The 27,192-nt window shown below is 34.7% G+C and overlaps 1 protein-coding gene across 1 annotated transcript; it reads left to right on the forward strand.

Moving 5' to 3' along the window:
* LOC149424410 (serine protease persephone-like) lies at positions 1-27,036 on the forward strand. The gene is made up of 9 exons (XM_089631065.1): positions 1-198; positions 4,300-4,369; positions 11,578-11,669; positions 13,622-13,716; positions 16,426-16,544; positions 24,530-24,679; positions 25,848-25,969; positions 26,284-26,456; positions 27,019-27,036. Exons 1-9 carry the CDS (start codon positions 108-110, stop codon positions 27,034-27,036), a joined length of 930 nt encoding a protein of 309 aa, XP_089487191.1. The 5' UTR covers positions 1-107.
* Positions 27,037-27,192: the final 156 nt, after the last annotated feature.

Raw genomic sequence — 27,192 nt, forward strand, 5'->3', positions numbered from 1 at the left:
CTCTCTCGTGAAGGCTGTACTGGCCTCTCCGATCATTATCGCTAGGAGTCAATTACACATTATTATTTTAAGTTTTACGTTCAGTTAATATTTGCAAAATCTTCAAGATGGCCAGGGATGTGATATTTTTGACTGTCGGCGTATTCTTGTTGATCTCTAATCTAAATGCTCAAGAATCAGAAGATCCGCCAGACTATGGTATGTTCAATATGTTATTTTATTAATATTTTATTTTACGTTAAATTTATATAAATATAAATGGTAAAAACACGAAATTCACGCCATTTGGAAGCAGTATGGTTCGGTTGGTACAACTAATAATCTGGACAAATCTTTATTTTAACTTATGCAGAAATAGTTATTCATGTTATTGCAAGATTAAGTAATCACCATGTCGGTTTTTTTTGGCGACTTTGAAACGATTGAAGTGTTATTATTTATTATGATGTATCTCTGAACGTTCGTACTGCAACTAGTTATTAAATTATTATTAATTAATGTTGTGCTTATAATCTGAACTGTTTTATATTGTAGCGTTATTTTCGTTTTTTATGTCTTCAATTTTAAATGTCGTTATTTGATTTGGTTAATGATATAATCTTCCTAACACTGTTAAATAGTTACGTATTAAGATTGTTTATAACGCAAATAAATTAAATTAAATTAATACGTAATGTTGTGTAAGTCAAATAACCAGAAATATACGGATATACCTGAATTACTTATTACCATTATCTACACTATGTACTATAGTGTCAGCCAAATGCCCAGAAATATAAGGGCATAAAGGGAGATACCTGAATTACGCTATGTACTGCAGTGAAAGCCAAATGACCTTAAATATAAAGGTGTAAAGGGAGATAAAAAAGCAGCTACTATATATAATCAAAACAAGGTTGATCGATGACTATTTGTCCTACACCCATAACTGTGCAAATCGCATCTACGCACAGCGTGCGGCGCGTGCCCACCTTTGTTTCTGCATGCCAAATGCATAACTTTTATTGACTCAGCTTCGATAGTCCGTACAGCTTGGTCGTAGTTTGGCGGCAGTCTGCAAAAATGAAATGACTCAAGAAATATATAGATGAATTCTTTTAGCTAGAATCGTATGCATTCTGTTGCCAGGTCGCACGCTTCCATAACATTTAGACCCACAAACACAAACCACAAATGGCTTAGTGTCTAGCACAGAAAAATCGATAACTTTAAAATATCGGATCGATGGGCGTAACTACCGATGATTTTATGCCTATTTTCCGAACACGGTCGCGCTGATTGATATCCCGACCGATGTTGATAACGCAATAAATCAGAATTCAACGTACGCTAGTAATACGGGAGTAAAAGGAAAAGGGAGTTAATTAGTTCATGAGGTCATTAGTCATAACCACACACTTGTTTTCTCGAAGCTGAAACAGTCTTAGATGAATGAATTAAATTCATGAATCGTGTATACGATATCTTTCACTTCTTAGTTAGTTCATAATAAGCCAGTGATTTTGTATAACTAACGACATTATGCAAAAAGTTGTGCATATTGACAACTTATCCGACACCTTGGAGGATGCGATAAAAGTAGCGGCTTTGACAATCGGTAGACATACCGACTGTCGGAATCATATTCTTTCCGTGTTCGCAAGTATCGCTATCTGACCATAGATGACGGATTTCATCAATATCGTTTGACATAAGGCTTTATCGATTATCCGTGCTAGACCTCCAATCCCAAGTAACTCTATGTGTCGATGGCCTAAATTCTGGATTTGTTGTTTACTTGTGCAACTGATTGATTATCTGGTTTCTGTTAATGACATTACAAATTACGTCATTGGTTACAGTCATTGATTTATTATATTTTGATGAGACAATGAGCGAAGAAATAGGTTTCGTACGTGAAATTAGTCAGATTTGGCATTCAACGCTCTAACCCCGAACGACTTGAAACTACAAAATTCGGTAGACGATTATCGCTAGTGGAACACGTTTCAACGAGATATTATTTCACAATATAGTTTCTAATAAATATGTTCAATAGGTAAAAATGTATTATTTTTACATTCTTAACATCTGGTAAATAATGATACAAAAAAGGTTAATTAAGAGTAATAATAGTTTAATTCGTCATGTTTTTTTTGGACTAACCCCATTCAGGATGCCCTAAGTAAAATAATTTCCCATAGGGCTTATGCTATCTTTTGTGATGCTGTGTGGAGAATTTTTTACAAGTGAAGGAAGGAGAGGATGTTCTGGAAAGGTAGGAATCTAGGGAGTGAACATATCCCTCCCACTGCGGCGCTAGGCGATGGAACGAGTGACCAGTCGGAGAGGTCAAAGGGTCTCCCAAAACCAGCCTCTCTCGATCTGGCACGCCACGCGGCTGGTGGACGGGTGTATTAATGGATAAATTGTAAGAATGTCCCAATAACGATATTGTGTAATCCATGATACAAGATATTTAAGTTAATGGATAAATTGCAAGAATGTCACAATGAGGACACTGCGTAATCCATGATATAAGATATTTATGTTAATGGATAAATTGCAAGAATGTCACAATGAGGACACTGTGTAATCAATGTTATAAGATATTTATGTTAATGGATAAATTGCAAGAATGTCACAATGAGGACACTGTGTAATCCATGATATAAGATATTTATGTTAATGGATAAATTGCAAGAATGTCACAATGAGGACACTGTGTAATCAATGTTATAAGATATTTATGTTAATGTATAAATTGCAAGAATGTCACAATGAGGACACTGTGTAATCCATGATTTAAGATATTTATGTTAATGGATAAATTGCAAGAATGTCACAATGAGGACTCTGTGTAATCAATGTTATAAGATATTTATGTTAATGTATAAATTGCAAGAATGTCACAATGAGGACACTGTGTAATCCATGATATAAGATATTTATGTTAATGGATAAATTGCAAGAATGTCACAATGAGGACACTGTGTAATCCATGATATAAGATATTTATGTTAATGGATAAATTGCAAGAATGTCACAATGAGGACACTGTGTAATCCATGATATAAGATATTTATGTTAATGGATAAATTGCAAGAATGTCACAATGAGGACACTGTGTAATCCATGATATAAGATATTTATGTTAATGGATAAATTGCAAGAATGTCACAATGAGGACACTGTGTAATCAATGTTATAAGATATTTATGTTAATGTATAAATTGCAAGAATGTCACAATGAGGACACTGTGTAATCAATGTTATAAGATATTTATGTTAATGTATAAATTGCAAGAATGTCACAATGAGGACACTGTGTAATCCATGATTTAAGATATTTATGTTAATGGATAAATTGCAAGAATGTCACAATGAGGACTCTGTGTAATCAATGTTATAAGATATTTATGTTAATGTATAAATTGCAAGAATGTCACAATGAGGACACTGTGTAATCCATGATATAAGATATTTATGTTAATGGATAAATTGCAAGAATGTCACAATGAGGACACTGTGTAATCCATGATATAAGATATTTATGTTAATGGATAAATTGCAAGAATGTCACAATGAGGACACTGTGTAATCAATGTTATAAGATATTTATGTTAATGTATAAATTGCAAGAATGTCACAATGAGGACACTGTGTAATCCATGATTTAAGATATTTATGTTAATGGATAAATTGCAAGAATGTCACAATGAGGACTCTGTGTAATCAATGTTATAAGATATTTATGTTAATGTATAAATTGCAAGAATGTCACAATGAGGACACTGTGTAATCCATGATATAAGATATTTATGTTAATGGATAAATTGCAAGAATGTCACAATGAGGACACTGTGTAATCCATGATATAAGATATTTATGTTAATGGATAAATTGCAAGAATGTCACAATGAGGACACTGTGTAATCCATGATATAAGATATTTATGTTAATGGATAAATTGCAAGAATGTCACAATGAGGACACTGTGTAATCCATGATATAAGATATTTATGTTAATGGATAAATTGCAAGAATGTCACAATGAGGACACTGTGTAATCCATGATATAAGATATTTATGTTAATGGATAAATTGCAAGAATGTCACAATGAGGACACTGTGTAATCCATGATATAAGATATTTATGTTAATGGATAAATTGCAAGAATGTCACAATGAGGACACTGTGTAATCAATGTTATAAGATATTTATGTTAATGTATAAATTGCAAGAATGTCACAATGAGGACACTGTGTAATCCATGATATGAGATATTTATGTTGATGGATACATTCGTTTATTTTCAGGGAATGATTGCAGCTTACGAAGTGGCGCCATTGGACGGTTCGTTCTTCCAGAAGATTGTGATGCCGTGGAGTAAGTAATTCTAACTAATATTCGCATCTAGACTATCAGGAACTTTAGTTCAAGAAGAAAGGGAAAGTGAATATGGCTTGGTATCCCAAAATAATATCAAAAGTCAACCGTGCACGTATGTTGGGCGCGCGATTGGAGTGTTTCCCGATTATGGTGCCGAAGCGATCAATGACGCTATTTCTTCAGAGCATCTTCCATTGTAATACCGGTGGAACAATGACAGTATACCTACCTGACGTCTGTGTTCTAAGGATTGCAATTCGCTCGTTTTCCATCAAACGGACCGCCCGTTTCTGTATCTTGTGACAATGACAAGGGTTTTTTTCAGGTATTTTGGGGCTCCACACCAGAGGTGGCTGCCTAATTCAATACCTCAAAATTCAAACCTACTTAATCACTTTTCTGAGTTCTTCATACAACTGATTCCAATTTTGGAAATGACACTTATGAATGAATAAAAATAAACAGTTATAGGTGCAATGTGTAATGTTATGATTTCGTGTACGAGTGATTTAGACAGATGACCCATCCGATTTATTTGACATTGACAGTTTATAGTTCCAATAACTGCGTTTAGCAATAATTTAAATAAAAACATTACATAATGTTGTTAGTTAGTTTTTTTCTATTAACATAATTTTTTACACAGCTTAATGATTTAGCGAGTTTTATTAGATTATATTAACTGTAAATATTAAAGTTTTATCTTGATTCAGACTATACTGCCAGTAACTACGGAATGTCTTTACGTACAATGTTGACAGCTGTTTTTCATTCACAAACAGATTTTGATTAGAAGTTACACGCAAAAGTACTCCGTATAGTTAGTTGTCCGTGTGAAAAAAAACATTAACCTGCAACATTGAATGTTTGAATTAATTGGTCGTTGAAAAAGACAGTTTTACTTTAAATTGCAGAAACATTAAATGAAAAATTATATTTGTTGGTCTTAAATGAATCAGGGGAATTAACACAACTTCTTGAGTTCTACATCCGGTCAGTATTATACACTCTATTATGAACGTTTTTTAAGATTTGACCCTCAAACGTGTGTCATTGCACAATTATGTGGGGAGAGTTCAGATGGCTACAATTGAGAAGTACTGTAGGAAAATGAAAAGCCTCTACACTCTACAATATCAAGGTTTGCTTGCATTGGTGGATCAATCTTCGAGAGAATGAAGTTATTTACATTGCCTACTTGTTCGTTAGGTTCGTTAGTATGTGACAGAATTGCTAGGTCACTGGACAAAACGCTACGATAGTGGCAAACAAAAACCTCAAAGACCTAGCTGAACTGCAAATAGCAGTTTCTGATAATGTGTTGTCCCAATCAGTGTCATCTTTCAAGAAACCCATTGCTTCACATGCTGCTTTATAGGAATTATAAGTATGTATACCCATGATGTGTGCAAGATGTTGGGTCTTTTACAACATTAAGTAAACTAACCTAACCTAATGATGAACCACTGTGTTAGTAACATAGTAAAAATGCAAATTCTTATTTAAGGTAGAAAATAAGTTGTGATGATCAACAAATTGACCGATCGTAATAGAGAAAAAGAAGGAAGAAAAAAAAATTACGTTGTAGTAAAGAGCTAAAAACGCAAAAAGGTCCATTAAAACAATTAAAAACTTGTTCCTAATAAATAGGGCTCAAAAGAAAAAGTAAAAAGAAGAATATATAGTCGAATGCATAAATAAAAAGTGCGTAAAAACGGAGTTAAAAGCCAATATACACAAAAAAATATCGAAAAGAAAAATAATAAATGCATTGCAATCATGCCATAAGACGAGAAAAGTAAAAACAAAGAGTATAACATAAACACAAAGCAATCGGGCATAAGAAATATTAAAGTTGTAATAGATAATTAACTGTGGAAGGACAAGTGCAAGAAGTTCGGAAACAAAGAAGATTTTAATCTAAGCCAGCAACTCTAAGCACAGGCCATCTCTCTACCCGGGACTTGATAAACTATTTAAAGCATTCAGAAGAGGCGCTTACCGGTAGTCGTACGATTATTCATATGCTTACGATGGGAGCCATATCGGGGGAACCGTACAAGGGAAGAAGTATCGGTCTAACACAGTATTCTCATTGCTCATACGCTCTGAGCTCGCGGCTCCCATTCAATTGAGTCGTCGTTCAATTGATTGACTCCATGAGCCGTACGAAAATATAGAGCTGGTACCGCGCCTCTCACTCTTTAAAATGAGTCATCAGGATGAAACCCGTGGAGATAAAATAAACTTGATGATAAATGTACGTCCAACTCAGTTTATTATTTCCTGGAATTCTACTAAATTAATAGGAAAAATAATTTTAAAAAAATATTTTAATTTTCATCATTCTTTTGCTTATCAAACTGTAAAGATAAACGTATATGCATTATTCATCATTTTATATATAAATTCAAGGCACGGCATGATTTGTAGGTCACATAAATGGTTTATTAATTTCTCCAAATGTCGATAATGCCCGTGTTATGGCATTATAGGTACATACTCTGATATTAAAATTTAAACAGCGTCTCTAGCGTAATATTGCCACAAACTTTGAACAAAATGTTTGTGAAAACATGAAAAGTTGGGGCAGGGCCACAATGTTATTGTTTTTCGAGGCCGATGGAAATCAAAAAAACGTTGTGAACCCGACCGAATGTTTTTGTGTTTGTCCGATGTTTTGAAAACATTTGGTCGCTGTAGACCCGACTTAACAGAAACACTGTGAAGACATTAAAATTCTTATGACAAAATACCCTGCATCGCAAATAACACAGGCCTGCAAATTGACAATTTTTGATAGTTTTTTTCACCGTAATGGGTGAATCGTATGTATTTTGGTGCGCTGAGTCCAAATATGCCCTCAGTTTTTCTCCAGCACGTAGGGATTTTCCGCAAAATGAAAATGAAAATTATGCAAAACCCGCAGTACATATAGGTAAAAATGCATTTTGAAATGAAAAATAAACATATAAAACTAGTGGTTTATTTACATTTTTAAATACAATTTGATAAAAATAATATGTATATACAATAAGGATTTATAATTCTTTATAATATCTACATCTTTTTCCCTCAAAACTCCGTTTTGAGCTTTTCCGTTTGTGTGGGATGTCTGGAAGTTCTCTATGGAGCATCCAACAGTAGTCTCTCATCATATTCACATCCCATCGTCCTTGGTACCTCCGTTCCATTTCTTTGATGTCTTGGTGGAACCTCTCGCCCTGCTCTTCACTTACGGCACCAAGGTTTTCTGGGAAATTATTCAAATGGGAGTTCAAAAAGTGAAGTTTCAAGCTCATGGAGCACCCCAAGGTTTTAAAACATTTCAACATTTTATTTACAATTTCTTCATAATCCGGGTCCTATTGTTCCCCAAAAACTTAGTCAAAACTTCTTTAAATGATATCCACGCCTCTTTCTCAGCTTTTTTCATCACCTTTTCAAACTGATTGTCTTTCATTGGTTTCCGAATGTCCGGACCAGCAAAAACTCCCTTCTTTAACTTGGCCTCAGACAGTCACGGGAATTTATTTTCAAGGTACTTGAACGTTTCGCCATCTTTTGGCAATGCCTTGACAAACTGCTTCATCAGTCCAAGCTTGATGTGAAGTGGGGGTAAAAGCACTTTTTTGGGATCAACCAAAGACTCAAAGTGAACATTTTTTTCTCCAACCTTCAAAGTTCTCTATGGCCACACTTTTTGGCTCCAGTGCTATGCTTTTGCCCGGCTATCCCACTCACATAGGAAACAGGGGAATTTCGTATAGCCACCTTGCTGTCCAAGCACCATAGAGATGACTTTGAGATCACCACAGATAGGCCATCCAAACTCCTTATATTTCAATTTATCAAGTATAAAAGCCATGTTGTCATACTTTTCTTTTAGATGCACAGAGTGCCCCACGGGTACAGAAGCATATTTATTGCCGTTGTGTAGCAAAACTGCTTTTAAACTTCTTTCTGATGAGTCAATAAAAAGCATCCAATCATCTGACACATGTTGAATGTTAAACATTGACATCAACTTGGGAACATCAGAACAATATACAAGTTCGCCATCTTGAGAAAAATTTGGCTCAAATTGTTTTTCTCTGCTTCTGTACCAAGAGAATGAAGTTCCAAATCTCAACTAATACTGTTAAATATACTAATTTTTATCATATTTCATAGTTTCTGATATAAAACTATAAAGCTGAAGAGGAAAAACAACTTTTTTCGGCATATTCATAAATATACGCCTTAAGGTAGCCAATCCCGCAGAAAAATGCATTTTGCGGAAAATGCTTACGTGCTGGAAAAAAACTGAGGGCATTTCTGAACTCAGCGCACTAAAATACATAAGAATCACACATTATTTTAAAGAAAGCAATTTGGTCGCAGGCCTGTGTAATTATCGTCGGCTATTACAATCATCAAAATTTGAAATGGCACTCAAATGGCAATCTTCTTCTTCTTTCGTATGGTGGGGGGTCAGAGGGGAACATCTAGATCTGCGAGCCATATTAGGGCCTCAGGCGTCGCCATGTGAACCTCATCAATCCCGCCGGGGAATGAATGGAGCGGGCATTCGTTGACCACATGTTCGGTAGTCTGCACCGCACCACATTCACACATCGCCGACTCTTTAAGGCCCCATCTGTGCATCATGTGGGCACAGCGGCTATGGGAGCACCTTAACCTATTGATGGCGGACCAGGTTTTGCGAGGCAGTGAGAACCCAGGCTGTCTCTCGGTGGGGTCCTGTATGAGATGGGCATTTCCCACGTTGGCCGTTTGCCACTCAAGTTTCCACCTATCTTCTGGGGTGAGAGGTAGTCGGAGGAGCCTCTCTCCTTCCGCCCAGAAGGGCTTTCGGGACTTCAAGCGGCATGCCGGGTGGGAGACGACATCTTCGTGTAGAGGTATTGCGCTTTTTTGCAGCGCCTTCTTGTATTCCCTCAGTGTTGCAATTTCTCGCCTGATGTTTGGCGGGGTTATGTTTGCAAGTACGGGGAGCCAAGGGAGAGGAGTAGATTTTAAAGTCCCGCTGATGGTTCGCATTGTGGCATTAAGCTGAACGTCTACCATGGAAGTGTGGGCGCTTCTAGCCCATACTGGAGCACAGTATTCAGCCGTTGAGAAAACCAGGGCAATGGATGCTGTTCTGAGCGTGTTGGCGTCGCATCCCCAGCTAGTTCCAGCTAGCTTATTAACTAAGTTAAGCCTTGTCCTGGTTTTTTTACCCACTGTTTCCATGTGTTGCCGGTAGTTCAAGCTCCTGTCCAAAGTAACTCCGAGATAGCGGGGGTGGGGGTCATGGTAAATATTTTTTCCATCAAACTGAACACAGAGTTTGGCATCCGCTTGTGAATTGCTAAGATGAAAAGCTGTCGCAACTGTTTTCGACCCATTTGGCTTTAGTCGCCAATTGAGGAAATATTCTTCCAAAGCCTTTAGGTCAGAATTGAGGATATCTTCTGCTGCTTTAAGGGTTTTGGCTTGAGCTGTGACGGCGATGTCATCTGCGTAAGCAAATTTTCTGCCTTCAGTGTGAGGGAGGTCTCGAGTGTAGATGTTAAATAGCGATGGGGCCAGCACTGAGCCCTGGGCAAGGCCATTATTGAGGGGTATTTTTTTGCTTTTTCGCCCTCCTAGAAAAACCCTGAAGGTACGGCCAGTTAGCAGTTGCTCGATGAGTCGTACTGTGTTGCCATCCTCTAGGGTGTCGTACAGTTTAACAAGGAGGCCTTTGTGCCACACCGTGTCGTAGGCCGCAGAGAGATCAATGAACGCTGCCGCAGTCTTCAGCCGTTTCTGGAAACCAGATTCAATGTGTGTTGTCAGTGCTAACACCTGATCGCAGCAGTTACGGCCTGGTCTGAAGCCAGCTTGCTCTTGTGGGACCACTTTCTCCAAAATTGGAGTAAGTCTGCGGAGCACAACTCGCTCAAGAAGTTTGTACATGGTACTTAAAAGTGAAATTGGCCGGTAGCTGTTCGGATCCTCTGCTGGCTTGTTGGGTTTGAGGATCGCAATAACTTTAGACTTTCTCCAGGTATTTGGTATTTCTCCAGTTTTGAAAATTTCAGTAAATAGTTTTGCGATCCATATTTTTGTCCGTGGTCCAGCATGTTTCAGAAAGTCTGGTAGAACTCCATCACATCCAGCTGCTTTCCCAGCTTTTGTTGAAGTTAGGGCGATATCTACATCGTCAGCTGTAACGGCGACCAAAGTGTCACCAAATGCTGTTGCTCAGCAACTACTCCGTAGTTCAAAAACGACAACAAGGTCTAACATAAACCACCAGGTCCAAAAATCTCTGAAGGCGGCGCGGCTAAAATGGCCGGTGAACCCCAACACTCAAATGGCAATGGTTATATTTTACTTGCAGACCCAATATGTTGAACCGCCAACCGAATTATTATTATTCCGACAGTCCGACAAAGGGATTTAAAATAATTCGGTCGTAGGTTTTGCCTATACACTATCCGGCTTTCATAAAACCGACATATTGGGTTCTGCAAATCAGATCGAGTGGAAAATCCAACATATACGACTAACTATTTATATTTGCACAAGCATCATTTTGTGTACAATGTATGTGATCACCTTTTAGATCTGGTCCTTTCTAACAGCTTTACCATATGTTGAGAAGTCAAACGGTCAGCTTGGAGAAGGATGATGGAAAGCAATCATCCTCCTTCAAACTAACTAAACTAAATAACTAACCATCACTCCGATTCGCCGCAGAGGTAGGCTGAGAGGACGGACCACCAAACAGACGGACCGCCAAAATCAGTCTTGGCACACATTCCTTGCCTCATTTACGATCATACATTTTGTCAGACATATTCAATCCACTTTCATCCTTCCCCTGCCAGTTCCATGCCTCACTTCCATACATCAGGGTAGGTACCAGCAGACCAGTACTCCATTGTGGACTGCTAGCTTGGTTTCTTTTGTCATTTTATTTATTAGCGCTAACTCCGATCATTCCTCCATTAATGGAGTTACCTACATTTACCCTTCTTTCGATATCTCTATCAGCCTTCCCATCTCTCATAAACATTGTAGTTAATGCGTGAACAAATTACATACAAGAATGTCCACTATTCCGTGACTTTTCATGGATCTGCGCTTGTCCCTATTTTAATCTTTGTATTTTTATTGGATTGTGATATCATGGGACGATGATTAAATAAAAAAAAAATTTCTTTTGACAGTATTGGGACATATAATGAACCTCCCTCCAAACCTATAACGAGTGGAAAGCTTATCTGCTGTCGGAAACATTCCACCCACATTGTAAAAGACGGTAAATATTATTGCATTGAGCAGTCTTAACCCCTAGAGAAATCCCTCTCAGACAACAAACCTAGAGAAAAACCTATCGAAACCTATGTCATTATGTACGAGTATTACGGTGAGAAATATGATTTAAACAATATTAAGAAAAAGGAAATCTCGCGATTTCATTTCCAATTTTAAAAAATTACAATAAACGTTTCTAAAATTTTTAAATAATTCTATGAAACAATAGTATTTGTCAAGTTTTGCAAACATCAAAATAAATATATTTATATTAAGCCAAAAAAGCGAAGTGACAATAACTTGTCTAATTCAAAAGGTTTATTAATTTTGTGTAAAGATATAAATCATTCCGTAAATCCAATGCCAATTTTATTGATAGCAAAATTAATATGAATAAAAAAGTGGGTGTGTCAAGCCTACGCAAGACAGAAGTGAAACTTCTTTTGTTAAACCGTATGAACCACAATCAATTACGTATTTCACTCGTATTACACTCACGACGCAGTATACTAACCAAGCAGCTGATGCTTGGCGTGGCGCAGTTCGCTGGTGTCTGAGAGAGAGGAAAGAAGAGAAGAGAGAGAACGTTCGTGAGCGGCTCCCCCACCTCAACAAGCGCATATGGTGAGAGAGGGACAGTGAACGGTGAGCGGTGGTGGGGGTACCCGCATTTTCGTGTCGATCCTGACTCGGTTTTACTCCGTCCCCGAATTACGCGCCTAAAGAAGTTTCACTTCAATATAATATATTTTTAAAAATAATGTACAATGTACAGAAATAGAATCCCACACAAGATCGCGTAGTGCGCTCTAGCGAACGGATATTTTATCAGAGGGAGATAGTTTTAATTTTTTTTTCTGTAAATTATTACATATTATCAAAATAAATAAATTAATTAAATAAATGTAATACAATTATCATAATATACGGATTAGATAATAATTTTAATCCAACACAATAACGCAAAGCGCGCTCTAGCGGAGTAATGTTTTATCACAGTGAGATAAGTGTTTTTATTATTTTGCAATATTATTTTCTTTTAAAAAATGTTCTGACCTACTAAAAAATAAGATATTGAATGAAAAAGGCGTTAAAAACAAAAAAATAATGTGCGATGGCCGAGAATCGAACTCGGATCAACTGATTGGAAGGCAACTATGCTGACCATTACACCACCAACGCCAGTTGTCGGGATGAGCTAAGAAGCATTTATATGTTACTTCAAAACTTTGAAAATTATTACATATTATCAAAATAAATAAATTAATTAAATAAATGTAATACAATTATCATAATATACGGATTAGATAATAATTTTAATCCAACACAATAACGCAAAGCGCGCTCTAGCGGAGTAATGTTTTATCACAGTGAGATAAGTGTTTTTATTATTTTGCAATATTATTTTCTTTTAAAAAATGTTCTGACCTACTAAAAAATAAGATATTGAATGAAAAAGGCGTTAAAAACAAAAAAATAATGTGCGATGGCCGAGAATCGAACTCGGATCAACTGCTTGGAAGGCAACTATGCTGACCATTACACCACCAACGCCAGTTGTCGGGATGAGCTAAGAAGCATTTATATGTTACTTCAAAACTTTGACTAGATCAAATGAACTTTAATCGGTGGTGGGGGTACCCGCATTTTCGTTTCGATCGTGACTCGGTTTTACTCCGTCCCCGAAAATTCATTACGCGCCTAAAGAAGTTTCACTTCAAAAACCATCGATAAGCGTTTAAACTATAATTTTGTGCGCGTTTAAACTTATTATTATTTTTAATTGCATATTTATGTCGATTTGTAATACTTAAATATGTGCGCGTTGTTTTATTTGCTTTCAAGGACACTGTTTTATTTAGAACTACATATCTGGATTTTATGGTACCAAGTTCTTAGACAAACTAAACTTCGATCGCTCAATGTACGTAAATGTTTTATTTCAACGATTTTTAGTGTGCAAAAAGCTTGTGGAAAAGCGGGGACGCTACGCATCGACACCTCAGATTCTTGGAGGGACGAGCGTCGCGGAAGGGGAGTTCCCACACATGGTACGTTTCCACAAAAACATGTACCTATATAGTATTATAACACCTATGTGTATGTATATACGACATCATTTGATTGTTAATGTTGGATGGATGGATGTTCATAGAGCCATCAAAAAAAAGTTTTAAAAAAATCATCACCAAAGTAAAACCAATCACCACAAAAAAATCTATCAAAATCGCTTTTCAAACTTCGAAAACATTGTTTTTCATGTGAATATAACACAAGATTCACAACTACTCCCAACCGTTCAAAGGCAATGAGACTACGGTATCCCCAATTGGGGTATGTTGTGGGGCCAAAGGAGATTGGGAAGAGAAAGGGGTGAGAGAACCTGGCTTTTCAGATTTGGTCTCCAAACACGACTAAAGCCATTTCAAGTAATGGTTCAATTCTGAATACCTTAATTATCAATTGCCTTATACCAGCTTGATACGGAGAGTATCTTCCACTCTGGAACGTGCCCCAAATATACTATATCTTAGTTTTTTATCATTAAAAATAACCAAATAAAATTTTCTTGCCCACGTCAGGATTTGAACCCGTGACCTTCGAGATCCTTACCCTTCGCCCACATGGGCCGTCACAATACTTATATTGAAACCAATTAATATCTGATCATTGACAAAGATAATATCATCAACTCTCAGTAAAAATATGAAACAGAAAATTAACTTAGGGGCTGGCCCTCTACTAACTGAGCTATTACTCGAGCTAAGGTTTTCTGGGCTTACGGGTACCCCTCTACTAACTGAGCTATTACTCGAGCCAAGGTTCTCTGGGCTTACGGGGACTGGTCCTCTACTAACTGAGCTATTACTCGAGCTAAGGTTTTCTGGGCTTACGGGTACCCCTCTACTAACTGAGCTATTACTCGAGCCAAGGTTCTCGGGGCTTACGGGGACTGGCCCTCTACTAACTGAGCTATTACTCGAGCCAAGGCTTCAATTTTTGAATTACTCACATTACCTTTTTTACACACCCACACAGTGGACCCCGAGGAAAATAATTTCCTTCTGCGCCTATGTCATCTCTGGGGATGTATTTTTGAAGAAAGGAAGGAATCAATACGGGAAGAGACCCATGTTGTAGGAGGTAGGAAACACAGAGGTTTGATTACAACTTCATTACAACATTGAAACTAGTTGTTCCGTGAGTGGTAGACCTGGCTCCAAGGAGATATTCTCTAACTCTAATTTTCTTTTATTTTAAATCAAAACCGAAATTTTCTCTATAATAGTAACATTTTTAAACGGGTACTTAAATACCCACCTTCTTCATTAATAAACACGACGATTTCACATTTCAAAAAAGAATATCAGCGCAAAATAGTCAGCTTTGTATTTTTACAGTACAGTACATGCTCCACTGCATAACGCCGATCGAAAATTGGAACCGTGAATATTGTGACGTCATATTGTAGCCAACTATATCCACCAATGAAAAACTCTGAAAGTCTCTCGAATAAAGAAAGTTTACTCGAGAGACTTTCAGAGTTTTTCATTGGTGTAAAGTATAATAAATATAATCCAAATGAGATAATATATCTATGTTGTTTTAGGACCATTTGTTTCAATTTGTTTATTTGTGGTTTATTTATGTTACAGTTGTGTACAGACAGGGAAGCTATGTCGCCACTCAGATGAAGCTCTCACGCCAGCTGATTTTATTTTCGTAATAACTGACTTGTTTTTGCAACGTGAATTTTGTAAATTCTATTGTTTATATAAAAATAGCACACCATCTAAAATAACATTTATTATTAGAAAAGCTAGTATCTATTTTTATATTCAGAGATTTTTTATCGTGGTTATCGGCTACTGCGATAAATGACAAGGACTTTCAGGTTAAAACGGCCACCATCTTGAACCGGAACCCAAACGTAACAAACAAATTTATATGCAGATGAAATCCCAAATGATCGATATAAAAAGCGGACTTCACCAGTCACAACTCCAAATATGCTCAAGAATCGCTGTTTAAAATCCTTCGGGTACGTCCTGTGAGAGTATCAAAATTAGTCGTATTAATGGAATAAATTTATTTTTTCGTGTTAATAATTTTATGTGTATATATATATATATATACACGGTGTCCGGAAACTCGTAGTACAAGCGGGAAACTGGAGAATCTACACCACATGGGGAACCCAAAAAAACATAAAGTTTGTTGATTTGAGCATTTTCAAAAAAAAAAAAAAAACATTTTTCGGCTATTTTAGGGTTAAAGTTTTTTCTGGTGTTTAGGGTTGAATAACAGATGTTTTAACTCTGCAGAGCAGAAATATTTTATGATTACACCGGGTTAAATGAAGGGTGATTTCAAAATAATGCTTCAAATCCGAGTTTCTTCATTTGTTTTACTTTCAAATAGTTTTAATTAGTTGGGTACTTTGATCTTCAGTAATAATTTATAAGAATTTGATTAAAAAAAAAAAAAAAAATCAACTTCAAACTCGATTTACTCGATAACGAAAGCTCAAATAAAAAAAAATATACTACAAAATCGACTCCAAATGTGATGTAGATTCACCAGTTTCCCGCTTGTACTACGAGTTTCCGGACACCCTGTATATATATAATTCGTAGAATTTTTTTTAATTCAATGTAATTCAAATTTAATTATGTTTGTGATAGCTGTTTCGGCATTCAATGTCATTTTCATCAGTAAAATAATTAAATTTGATTTAAAATGGTTTTTTGATATTTTAGGCACTTGTTGGATATATGTTGCCCGAACGTCCCCCAGTCCTGGACTTCAGTTGTGGAGGCTCCCTCATCTCAGAAAAATTCGTTCTGACGGCCGCCCACTGTGTTCTCAATAAAAATGGGTAAGAGTTCGTTTTTACTTAAAGCAAGAGGAAATCGGAAAATTTGATGGTTATTCATTATATTTAAAAAAATCTTAGGAGGAGTTGTTTCGGAGAATTTGAACAATTCATCAAACTTCAACGTTCATTTTCGGGTTCTGTGAAAGTCCTATTCAAGTTCTGTTATTATATCATTATAGGCTAGTTGCTTGACAGGACTGAAATAAAAACAGAACTTTAAAAAATCTTTCACAGAACTTGAAAATGAACTTTGAAATTTGATGAATTGTTCAAATTCTCCGAAACAACCCGTCCTTAATGTTTTTTAAACAATTAAAATCGTGATTTGGATTAAAATTTTTCTAGTGTATTACTCTGGCTTTATTTTTGCGAGTCGTAATGGACGTGTTCGGTTAACATCCGAAAAGCGTTAGGTTAGGTTAGGTAATGCCCGTGTTCGGATAACATCCGGGAAGCGTTAGGTTAGGTTAGGTAATGCCCATGTTCAGATAACATCCGGGAAGCGTTAGGTTAGGTTAGGTAATGCCCGTGTTCAGATAACATCCGGGAAGCGTTACGTTAGGTTAGGTAATGCCCGTTTTCTAATAATATCTGAGAAGCGTTAGGTACGTGCCTGGTAATATATTATATTAATACGCCGAGTTTCCACACTTATATCGCGAAACTTTGGGGGGTGATCATTCATGAAAAACTTGACTGAAATTTTTTTCAAATAAAAAAGTTATGACCATATTCACATTTTTGTGGGGTTTACAAAACGTTAATGTAAACACACTCTCAGTATTATTATTTCTCTGTGCTGGGTTCTATATAGATGTTCAATAAAGGAAAATTGATTTTGAATTTATACTCCATTAGTCATTTGATTTTGGCCGCAGTTATATTAGATTTTAGAGGCGGAGGAGGTGGTGTCGGAATCATCGATATATTATTAAAATCTCATTTTACCAAGTACCGAGTTTATTTTATTTTCATGTAACATCTGACAAGAATTATGTCAATGAAAAAATGTTTGTAGGTATATTAATATACAAGACAATTTTAAATCCCGACAAAACGAATCGGTTTATTGTGGGAACTGGTGCCTGGATATTTAGTGTCGTTTTGAACAACAATCATGTCTTAGTATCTGTACCCGAAATAAAAGACCTGGGGATAATATTCGACACCAAATTAACATTTATCTCCCACATTAACAATATAACCACTAAAGCGATGCAAATGTTATAGGGTTTCATATTAAGAACTTCAAAAGATTTCAAAAATTTAAAAACTTTAAAAATATTGTATTCAGCCATTGTCAGAAGCCATTTAGAATTCAACTCAACCATTTGGAATCCATTTTACAATATTCATGAAAAATCTATCGAGCGAATCCCTCATACATTTTTACGAAACATAAATTATAGATTAGGAATTCCTATTGAAAACATTAACTACACCTCACTGTTGAAAGTCGTGGGCCTTGCCACATTAAAAGAAAGAAGAATATGTTCTGATCTATTTTTTCTTTATAAAATTGTTAATAACATGACTCCCCTGAACTCCTGGCTGATTGACTTTCATGTGCCCAGTAGAACGGTTCGTCAGAAGGTACCTTACCATTGTAACATTGCAGGTACCAAAGCAGAAATAAATTCAGTAATGAACCGACTGCACAGTGCAGGGAATAAATATCACATGAACACCAACGGTACTGAATGTCTATCAGCCTATAAAAAACATTGTAATTAAATCTGTATGTCTATCTTGATAGCTTTGTAATGTTTATACATTTTCAATGTATCTAAATTTATAGGAATGTGCATCCTATAGTTTACTCTGTTTGTTGCTTTTAAGTTAATATTTTTATACTTGGTACATATTTTAATTGTTATATCTCTTTTACTCTCTGATTATATCAAATGTACTTTTTATTGTGTCATATGTAAAAGCCCTAATTGGGCGTGAACAAATAAATAAATATTATGCGCTGACAGACCGCATTTACTTTTCGACTTTTAGTTAATTGGTCAATAAGGTTTTTATTCACCACTTGTTAAGTGAATAAATTTTATTTCTGCAAGCCCAAACCAATGTTGCATCATTGGCCCGTACGGATTCAACTCGCCGCGTATACGAATTCTTTTTATTCTAAGAGCTGCGTTAGTTCATCTCCGTTCGTTAATAAGCCAGATTTTTACATTTATTTACATTTTATTGACAATGAATTGAAGTTTATCTGATACAATGAAGGAAGTGCTAAAAATTGTCTATCGTCGGTAATATATCTTATCAATCGCTAACCGTGCTCGCAAATATCGTTAACTAACCATAGATGACAGATTTTTTCTATATATTATTGACATAATCGTGCTAGACCTCCAGGATAACATCGACTCACCGAGTTTCTAGTCGTTAGATGAACTATTAACTATGAATTGCATATTTAGCTTAGATATTATTATAATAGATTTTTTTTTTATTTAAACTTCCGATTTAGTTGTCCGGGTTAAATCTTCCCCAAAGGAAAAACTTAACCCTTCCACTCACTTTTCCACAAATGATCATCTAGTCAATCAACATTATGTAAGTGCATTATATAAGCAAAATAAATACAAAACAATACAAGAACAACACGTCAACTCACCAGAGATCAAATGGGAAAATAATTCACCGACTCCAGATATTTTCATATCAGAGGGTTCGGCTCGGTAGAACTTCTAACAGGGCCTATAAATCCTACTGATCCCTCAACATAAATATTTAAAAAATCTTTTGTTATCCTACATGTATTCAAAATGACCGACTTTTGCATCTTTATATATAATTTTTTTGATAGATCTAATACGCCTAAATTTTTAATTAGAGAGCTAGGTATAATGCCAGTAGCCGAAATAACGAATGGTAATATTTTTATAGTCTGAGAATGCCAAATTCTTTTTATTTCATTTCCCAAATCTGTGTATTTTCTTATTTTTTCACTAACAGATTTTTAAATATTACAGGAATTTGGAATAGCGACATCAATGATATAAGTTATTTTTTAAATTTTGTCATGCAAAACTATACCGGGTCTATTATGACTAATCGCTCGGTCTGTTAGTATAGTTTTATCATAATATATTTTATAAAATTCGTTTTCTAAAAATGAATTTGGTTCGTATTCATAATATGGTACTACATTACGGCAGTCAATCAAGTTATGTTTAATTACCAAATTTTGGTGAATTATTTTTAAAACTTGATTGTGCCTAAATGTATACTCGGACGGTGCTAATATAGAACATCCCGATATAATATGTTCTATAGTTTCCGAAAAGCCAAACATTTTCTACACAAATCATCAATTTGATTTGTATCTTTGATTATATGCTTTCTATAATTTTTAGTATTAATGACTCTATCCTGAATGGCAAGCATAAATACTTCTATTTCTGCGCTCAACTTTCCAATACTCAACCATTTGTTTGACGAAATTTTGTCAACATTTTTTTTTTTTTTTTTTAAATTATTTATTGAGTTAGTTTATACATTTGAATATAAACTAATATAAACAAGATCATATTTCATTTTGTAATTTTACATATTTTTACAATAAATATAACATTTCTTTTTAAATACATTCATTCTTCCTTCATTCTTCAGACTTTCAGGCATTTCATCATACATTTTTAGTCCTTTGTACATTAGGCAGTTCTGTGATTTTGTTTTTTTCATATGTGGCAATCTAATCCTATTTACATTTCTGGTTTCGTAATTATGAACATCTCTATTAAAAACAATTTCATCCTTAAAATATTTTGGCATTTGGTTGTTCATGATTTTATGTACAAAAATTAACACATTATATAATAGTCTCTTTTTTATAGAAATCCAATTTAGCTGTTCTCTCATTTGATCTATGCTTGCGTATTTTCCTTTTCCTAGTATACATCTCATAGCTCTATTCTGTATAACATCTAGCTTGTTCAAGTTTCCTTCATTGGCCAAATATAACATAGTAGAGCAATAATCTAAATGTGGAGCAACTATAGTTTTATAAATCAGCTCTGTAGTGTTTCCATTTAGTTTATTTCTTAATCTTCTAAGAAAATTGACTTTTTTAGATACCTTCTTTAGCACATATTCAAAATTTGCTGCGAAAGTTAGTTTTGAATCTAGTATCACACCTAGGTACTTAATTTCATTTACTTTTTCAATTTTTTCGTCATTAATTGTCAATTTTAACTCTGTGTTATGCGTTTTGTTGCCTATTTCCATATATTTTGTTTTGTTGACATTCAGTTTTAATTTGTTTAATTTCAGCAATTTCGCTATATTTTGAAGGTCTTCATTTAATTTATTGATTGCATCTGTGTACTCTTCACATGAAATATAGATTAATGTATCGTCTGCAAATAATCTAATTTTGCAATGTTTTATGGTTTTAATTATATCATTAATGTAAATAATGAATAGAATTGGACCTAATACCGACCCTTGTGGAACACCGAGGTTGTTTTCTATCGGTTCTGATTCTGAGCTTTCCACTTTTGTTACCTGTTTTCTTTCATGGAGATATTCTTTGAAAAGATTTAGAGCTACTTCAGAAAGACCTATATCTTCTAATTTTTCCAAAAGTTTTTTCCTTTCTATCGTTTCAAATGCTCTTTTAAAATCTAAGAATGCTGCAATGGTGATTTTTTTATTATCTGTTTCTTTCTTCCATGTATCAATCACAATGTTTATTGCAGCTTCACAAGAGTTATTATTACGGAATCCTGATTGTTCGTCACATAATATATGATGTTTTTCCAAATACTCAACGAGTTGTTTCTTTATTACAATTTCTAGTACCTGTTCGTATTTTGGTAACATATTTATAGGTCTAAATTCTTCACATTTTCTGGTATTAACAACTTTCGGAATCGGGATCACAATAGATGTTTTCCATGTGTTTGGAAATTTTCCACTTCTTAACGATTCATTTATTATGTTCAGTAGATGAGGTCCTATCACTGGCATTGCATCCCTTAAAACTGTAAAACTTATTCCATCTGGACTCTCTTTTGATTTGGTGCTGTTTAGAATCTGTAAAAGATATGTTTCATCAATCTCTTTAAACACAAGTTTTTCTCGGTTTAGGGGAACATTTATCACGCGGTTGTCTTCCTTCAGTAATGGTATACTCTGATGTAATTCCGTTATGCTGTTTACAAAATATTTGTTGAAGCAGTTCTGTATGCTACCCTGTATCTGATGTGGAAATTCAATGTCATGTTTCATCCCTTTATCTTCAGTTTGCATTAATCCTTTTATGGTTTTCCACATTTTTTTAGTGTCTCCTTTTTCACAGATAATTTTATTTTTGAAGTAATCGTTCTTACAAACTTTCAGTTGTTTTGAGTATTTATTTCTTGCATTTTTGAATGCTTTCCAGTCTTGTGAGTTTCTTGAGATTTTTGCAATTTTGTACATTCTATCTCTTTCATATTGTATTGATTGTAGTTTTATGTTATACCATTTATTTGTTCCTCTTATTTTAGTAGTTTGGATTGGTATTAACTGGTCGATTACTTCTTGAAGGTTATTTATTAATGATTTAGACTTTTCATTAAATTCCATTTGATGAAGTTCATTCATATCACCCAGAAGTTCAATTAACCTTTCACTGTTATATTTTTTATAATTTCTGTATTTTATTTCTTTGCTGGTTTTCGTATTAGTTCTTTTTGTGTTATCTGTAATGTGTATAAGGTTATGGTCGGTTATTTTTGGCTCATCTAGAACTTTTACATTCAAATCTAATCTGTTGGATATGACAAGGTCAATTAACGTCCTGGATTTATCCGTTATTCGTGTCTCACTTTTAACAAGTTGTTTCATTCCCGATGCTTGGATAATTTTTTTAAGTCTTTTAGTATATGTATCATTCAAATTTTTGAAATTTATATTAAAGTCACCAGTTAGGATATTATTTTCTTCCTCTTCTAGGTTTTGGGTGCACCAGTTCTCTATAAATGATAGAAAGTCTTTGGTACTTGCATTTGGAGAATGGTAAATTACTCCGTATACTCCTTTCTTATATCCAGAAGTTATCCTGATCGCAAGTATCCAGCAGTTCTTTTCATATTGTGTGTTAGAAATAACTTCATATAATATGTCTTTTTTGATAATTATTATTGCTCCCCCTGTATGTCTACTGTAGGAATCACAGCGTATTGTTGTATATCCTTCAAAAGTAACTTCGCTATCTTCAATATCGCATGTTATGTGAGTCTCGCTTAACATTACAAGTGCAGGATCATTTCGTTCTATTAGTATCTGGATTTCTTCATTATTCGATATCAGACTCTGAATATTTAAGTATATAATTCCTTGCAGTTGGTTGCATTTTATAAAAAATTTACCTTCTTCTTCTCCAATTCCAATTTCCTTTTGTATACTGGACATTCGAAGCTCCACGCTGGATGATTTGAGTCTAGGTTTATCTTCAACTTGTTTTTAGTATTAATACAATTATTACACTTTTCTGTTCCTCTAATAGCCTTGCATTCTTCACTTTTATGACCACCTGTACATTTAGGGCATACAAAGGAGTCTTTTTTACATTCGCTCCCTTTATGGTTGAACCCGTAGCATTTATAGCAGCGCTTAATGTCAAATGCATCAAATACTCTGACCCTTTCCCATCCAATATTTATTTTTTGCATTTGCAACATTATTCCATGTGTTTGTGTATCTACTTCCAAATATATTATATATTCTTCTCCTGTTTTTAATTTCTTGTTTTTTATTACAGTTACTTCCATTTTTTGTGGTTCTTCTGGAAACTCGTTCTGAATTTTTATGTTCTGAACGATTTCTTTTTCATCCATTTTATGTGTTACTCCAACGACTTTTATTGATGGGAATCTTTTATCCGGGATCTTCGTTGTATATTTTTCACAGAACTTTATTTTTATGTCTTCCTGTAGTTTTTCAATATGCTGACTATTTCTACATGTAACAATTATTTTACCATCCTTTGCATTTTTTATTCCCATCACTCCTGTTTCAATTGGATCAATTTGTTTTTTAATATCCTCTTCGGTTTTCTCCGTGGTCTGCTCTTCTTTCGGAGTGATAATAATTTTTTTCCCCAAATTTTGGTATTGCTTATTGTTACCGGTAATTTCCTTAAGTATTCTATTTTCTCCAGAAATATCGGCCATTTTTGCTGCCATTTCGCTTATTAACCCCAAAATTGTAATTGTTTTCGGGGTTAATTTATTAATTTGTTCTTTGTTTAGTTTTGTCGAACTGTCATTAATGCAATTTTGTAGAATTAGAACTGCATCTGTGGCTTTATCAATAAAACTTTTAGGATCCATCTTGAGTTACTTTATTTATTTCACTATTCACGGCAAAAATCAAGTTTTATGTCCGTTTATCTCAGATCACCTGTCTATTTTAATGTTTTTCTGTGGTTTTCTTCTGTCAAAACTTTTAATGTAAACTTTAAAGATATATTGCACCTTGTTTACTCAAGACAACGAAAAACCAATTATTTGAATACATTCATTTACCACTTCTTTTTAAAACGATATATTGCTTGATTATTTTGAAACACCAATATAGCAACACTTTAACATAATTTAAGGACAACTTTATTGTTATGTTCAGAGTTCAATTCCATAGACACATACGTTTGGTTGAGATAATTGAAGTGTTTTGCGTGTAAAATTTTATTTGACCAGGAATCTAATAATTCCTGGTTGGGATTTATAAAAATGTTGGCATTCATTAATATTAATATTACTTACATTTTCCTTTTGTTACTATTTTTGTTATTATTATGTATTTAAACATCCATGTATGTAAATTTTTGGGCACCATGCCTGTTTTATGTACTTAAATAAAAAATAAATAAATAAAACTATTAATATTGGTGTTTTCGTTTTTATTTTTGCTAATTTATGTATTTTAGTAGTTTAACCGATTTTTTTAATTATAATAAAAATATTGCTTCTTTATAATTTCAGCAAAGTTCCCCACCTGGTCCGCCTGGGTGTCAACAATTGGCACACTAAGGGTACTCCGTACGATAACCTAACTGATTACTTGGTCGCCGAGAGTATAGTGCACCCGCAGTTCAATAGACTTACGAAGTACAATGACATCGCTCTATTGAGGTGAGAAACTTATCTACTAGGTAAAAGATAATAATAGAAAGGATACAAGTTAACTGGATGCAGTAGACATCAGATCCCTCATGACTGAAAGCCAAGATGTTGTTTATGATGATCTCGTAACTCTTACGCAGGTTCAGAAACAGTTCGAAAGTTCAAAGGTAGAGATTGTGGCTTTAATTCTCAGGTGCGACGAATCTTTTTCTGTCTTATCGGATTCACATTTTTTTAGAGTGGTGAATATTGTCTTCGGTGATTAAATATTAAAATGTAAGAATAAAATAATTGCGAATTTGGTAGAATAGCCCATCATCTACAAACACAAATAAAGAGAAGATTATACTTTAGTGTAATCCAGTCCTATCTAAATTATTTAATTGAAATATGGGAAAACACTTATATTACATATTTAAAACTTCTACAAATAATACAGAATAAAGTCATAAAAAACCTTTTTAATTATAACCCAGATACCCTCACCAAAAAAATATACCTACCATGAAACGAAATGACTGAAAATCAGAAAACTGAACGAATATAACATATGCTTATTAATTTACAACATCCAAAATGGATTTATACACACGAACGTAACATTTATAAAAACATCACAAATAATTTAACAGTACACAAGACAACATAATAAACTATACGTAGATTCAGCAAAGATTGGAAGTGGTAAAAGAAACATAGGCCACTAGGGTGTACACATATACAATATCCTTCCCAATAGCTTGACATCAGTAAATGGAATTAATATATATAAGAAAAAACTGTTTGCTCAAGATCAAAATTAAAATGTACTTATGTGAAACTTTCCAAATTCCATGGCTAGTACGACGGGACGCGGTGTAACTATTCAAGAAATTGCCAATGTTTAAAATTAATAGTTAATATAACCTATGTAATCAGAATCGATATGTAGTCATGAATTAATTTATGCAGTGTTCTGCTTTTGTTTAAACTTTTAATCGGATATTTTAGTAGAGTTTATAGTACCTATATCAATTAACCACCTCGGCGCTAAAATGTGGCGCAGAGTTCTGGCCATCTGTCAATGTTGTTAATGTCGGTAATGCTTCCGATTCTGCTGATCTCTGCCAACGATGGTGGGCAGTATTAATAATCTTTTGACAATAATTAGTCTACTTGTGCTCTCCGTTTTGAATAGGTTATCCAAACCGGTGGAGAATTTCACTCAGACCATATTCCCGGCCTGCCTGGACCACGAGAAGCTGGACCCGACTACCATAATGTCCATTGCTGGACGGGGAAAACATATGAAGGGCAGCGGTAAAGTTGTTTTGTTCCTATTTCACATATTCATTTCGTTGTTCATTGATACCCTAGGGTTATTTGAATGTATGTCTAAAATCTTGAAATTAACAAAAATCGGGAAAAGAATGAACCCGTAGCTTATAACGAATGTTAAGTTTAACCTTAATATGAAACATTTCGTAAATAGTAAAAAAGCATGAAATTTCACTGTAGAAGATCACTTCATAATACTCTTTCTTCTAACTATCTTTTTTCAATGTTTTAGGGATCTGGTTAAAAACTTATTTGTTTAAAATTATCGATCATTGAAAATTGTTTGGTGTTCACAGTTGACACCAGTAATGTGATGCTCAAAGCTTACGTTGAGGTGACGCCCGCCAAAAATTGCACACAGCAATACAACAAAAAATCCTCATGGGCTAGACACTACCCTAACGGGATTGAGCCGTATCAAATATGTGCTACGGGAGCCAGGAACAACAACGATGCAGACACATGCGAGGTTGGTAGTTAGTGATTCTAGATACGCGCTCGTCATCGGACGAGATATTCGGAGAACTGCGTATCAAAAATGTGCCGCGGGAGCCAAGAACAACACCGATGCAGACACTTGCGAGGTTGATAGTTAGTGATTCTAGATATTGGCGTGTCATCGGACGAGATACTCAGGGAACTGCGTATCAAATATTTTCAGCTGGAGCCAAGAACAACACCGGTGCAGCCACTGGTCGAGTCCTCGGATAAGATTTTTAAGTATCTAAACTTATTGATTGAAGAAATTATTCAAATTAAACTTTGATAGATTGTTTAGAACGTGCGTCATAAACCAAATCATAGGGAATAACGTTTGAACTAGAAGCACGGAGATCTAAATTTGGATGTGTTGTGACTGAAGTCGAATGGTGCTCCATTTTTATTCCCACTACGTTTATTTTAATGCAATTTTTACATATTGCGCCTTCGGTGACTTGGAAGGCCTAGTTGAAAAATGGGTACCATATTTTCTTTTTAAAAATTGACTTTAATACAACCTATTAAATGTAATACAACTTATCTCATTCCAGTGCTACGATAATGGGTAGTAATTAAACATACATACTATAGACAAATTAATATATTAGATTAGACATACATACTATAGAAAAATTAATATATTAGATTAGACATACATACTATAGACAAATTAATATATTAGATTAGACATACATACTATAGACAAATTAATATATTAGATTGGC

The sequence above is a fragment of the Hesperophylax consimilis genome, chromosome 4 (genome assembly GCF_061612785.1).
Source record: "Hesperophylax consimilis isolate HC1 chromosome 4, BYU_Hcon_1.0, whole genome shotgun sequence".
Taxonomy (NCBI): Eukaryota; Metazoa; Arthropoda; class Insecta; order Trichoptera; family Limnephilidae; genus Hesperophylax; species Hesperophylax consimilis.

What these genes read in the sequence shown, in the direction of transcription:
- LOC149424410 (XM_089631065.1), top strand. Translation starts at nt 108, where the DNA reads ATGGCCAGGGATGTGATATTTTTGACTGTCGGCGTATTCTTGTTGATC. An exon ending in CACCCACATTGTAAAAGACG is followed by an intron (nt 11,670 to 13,621) that starts GTAAATATTATT and finishes AACGATTTTTAG; the next exon opens with TGTGCAAAAAGCTTGTGGAA. An exon ending in AATGACATCGCTCTATTGAG is followed by an intron (nt 24,680 to 25,847) that starts GTGAGAAACTTA and finishes CGTTTTGAATAG; the next exon opens with GTTATCCAAACCGGTGGAGA.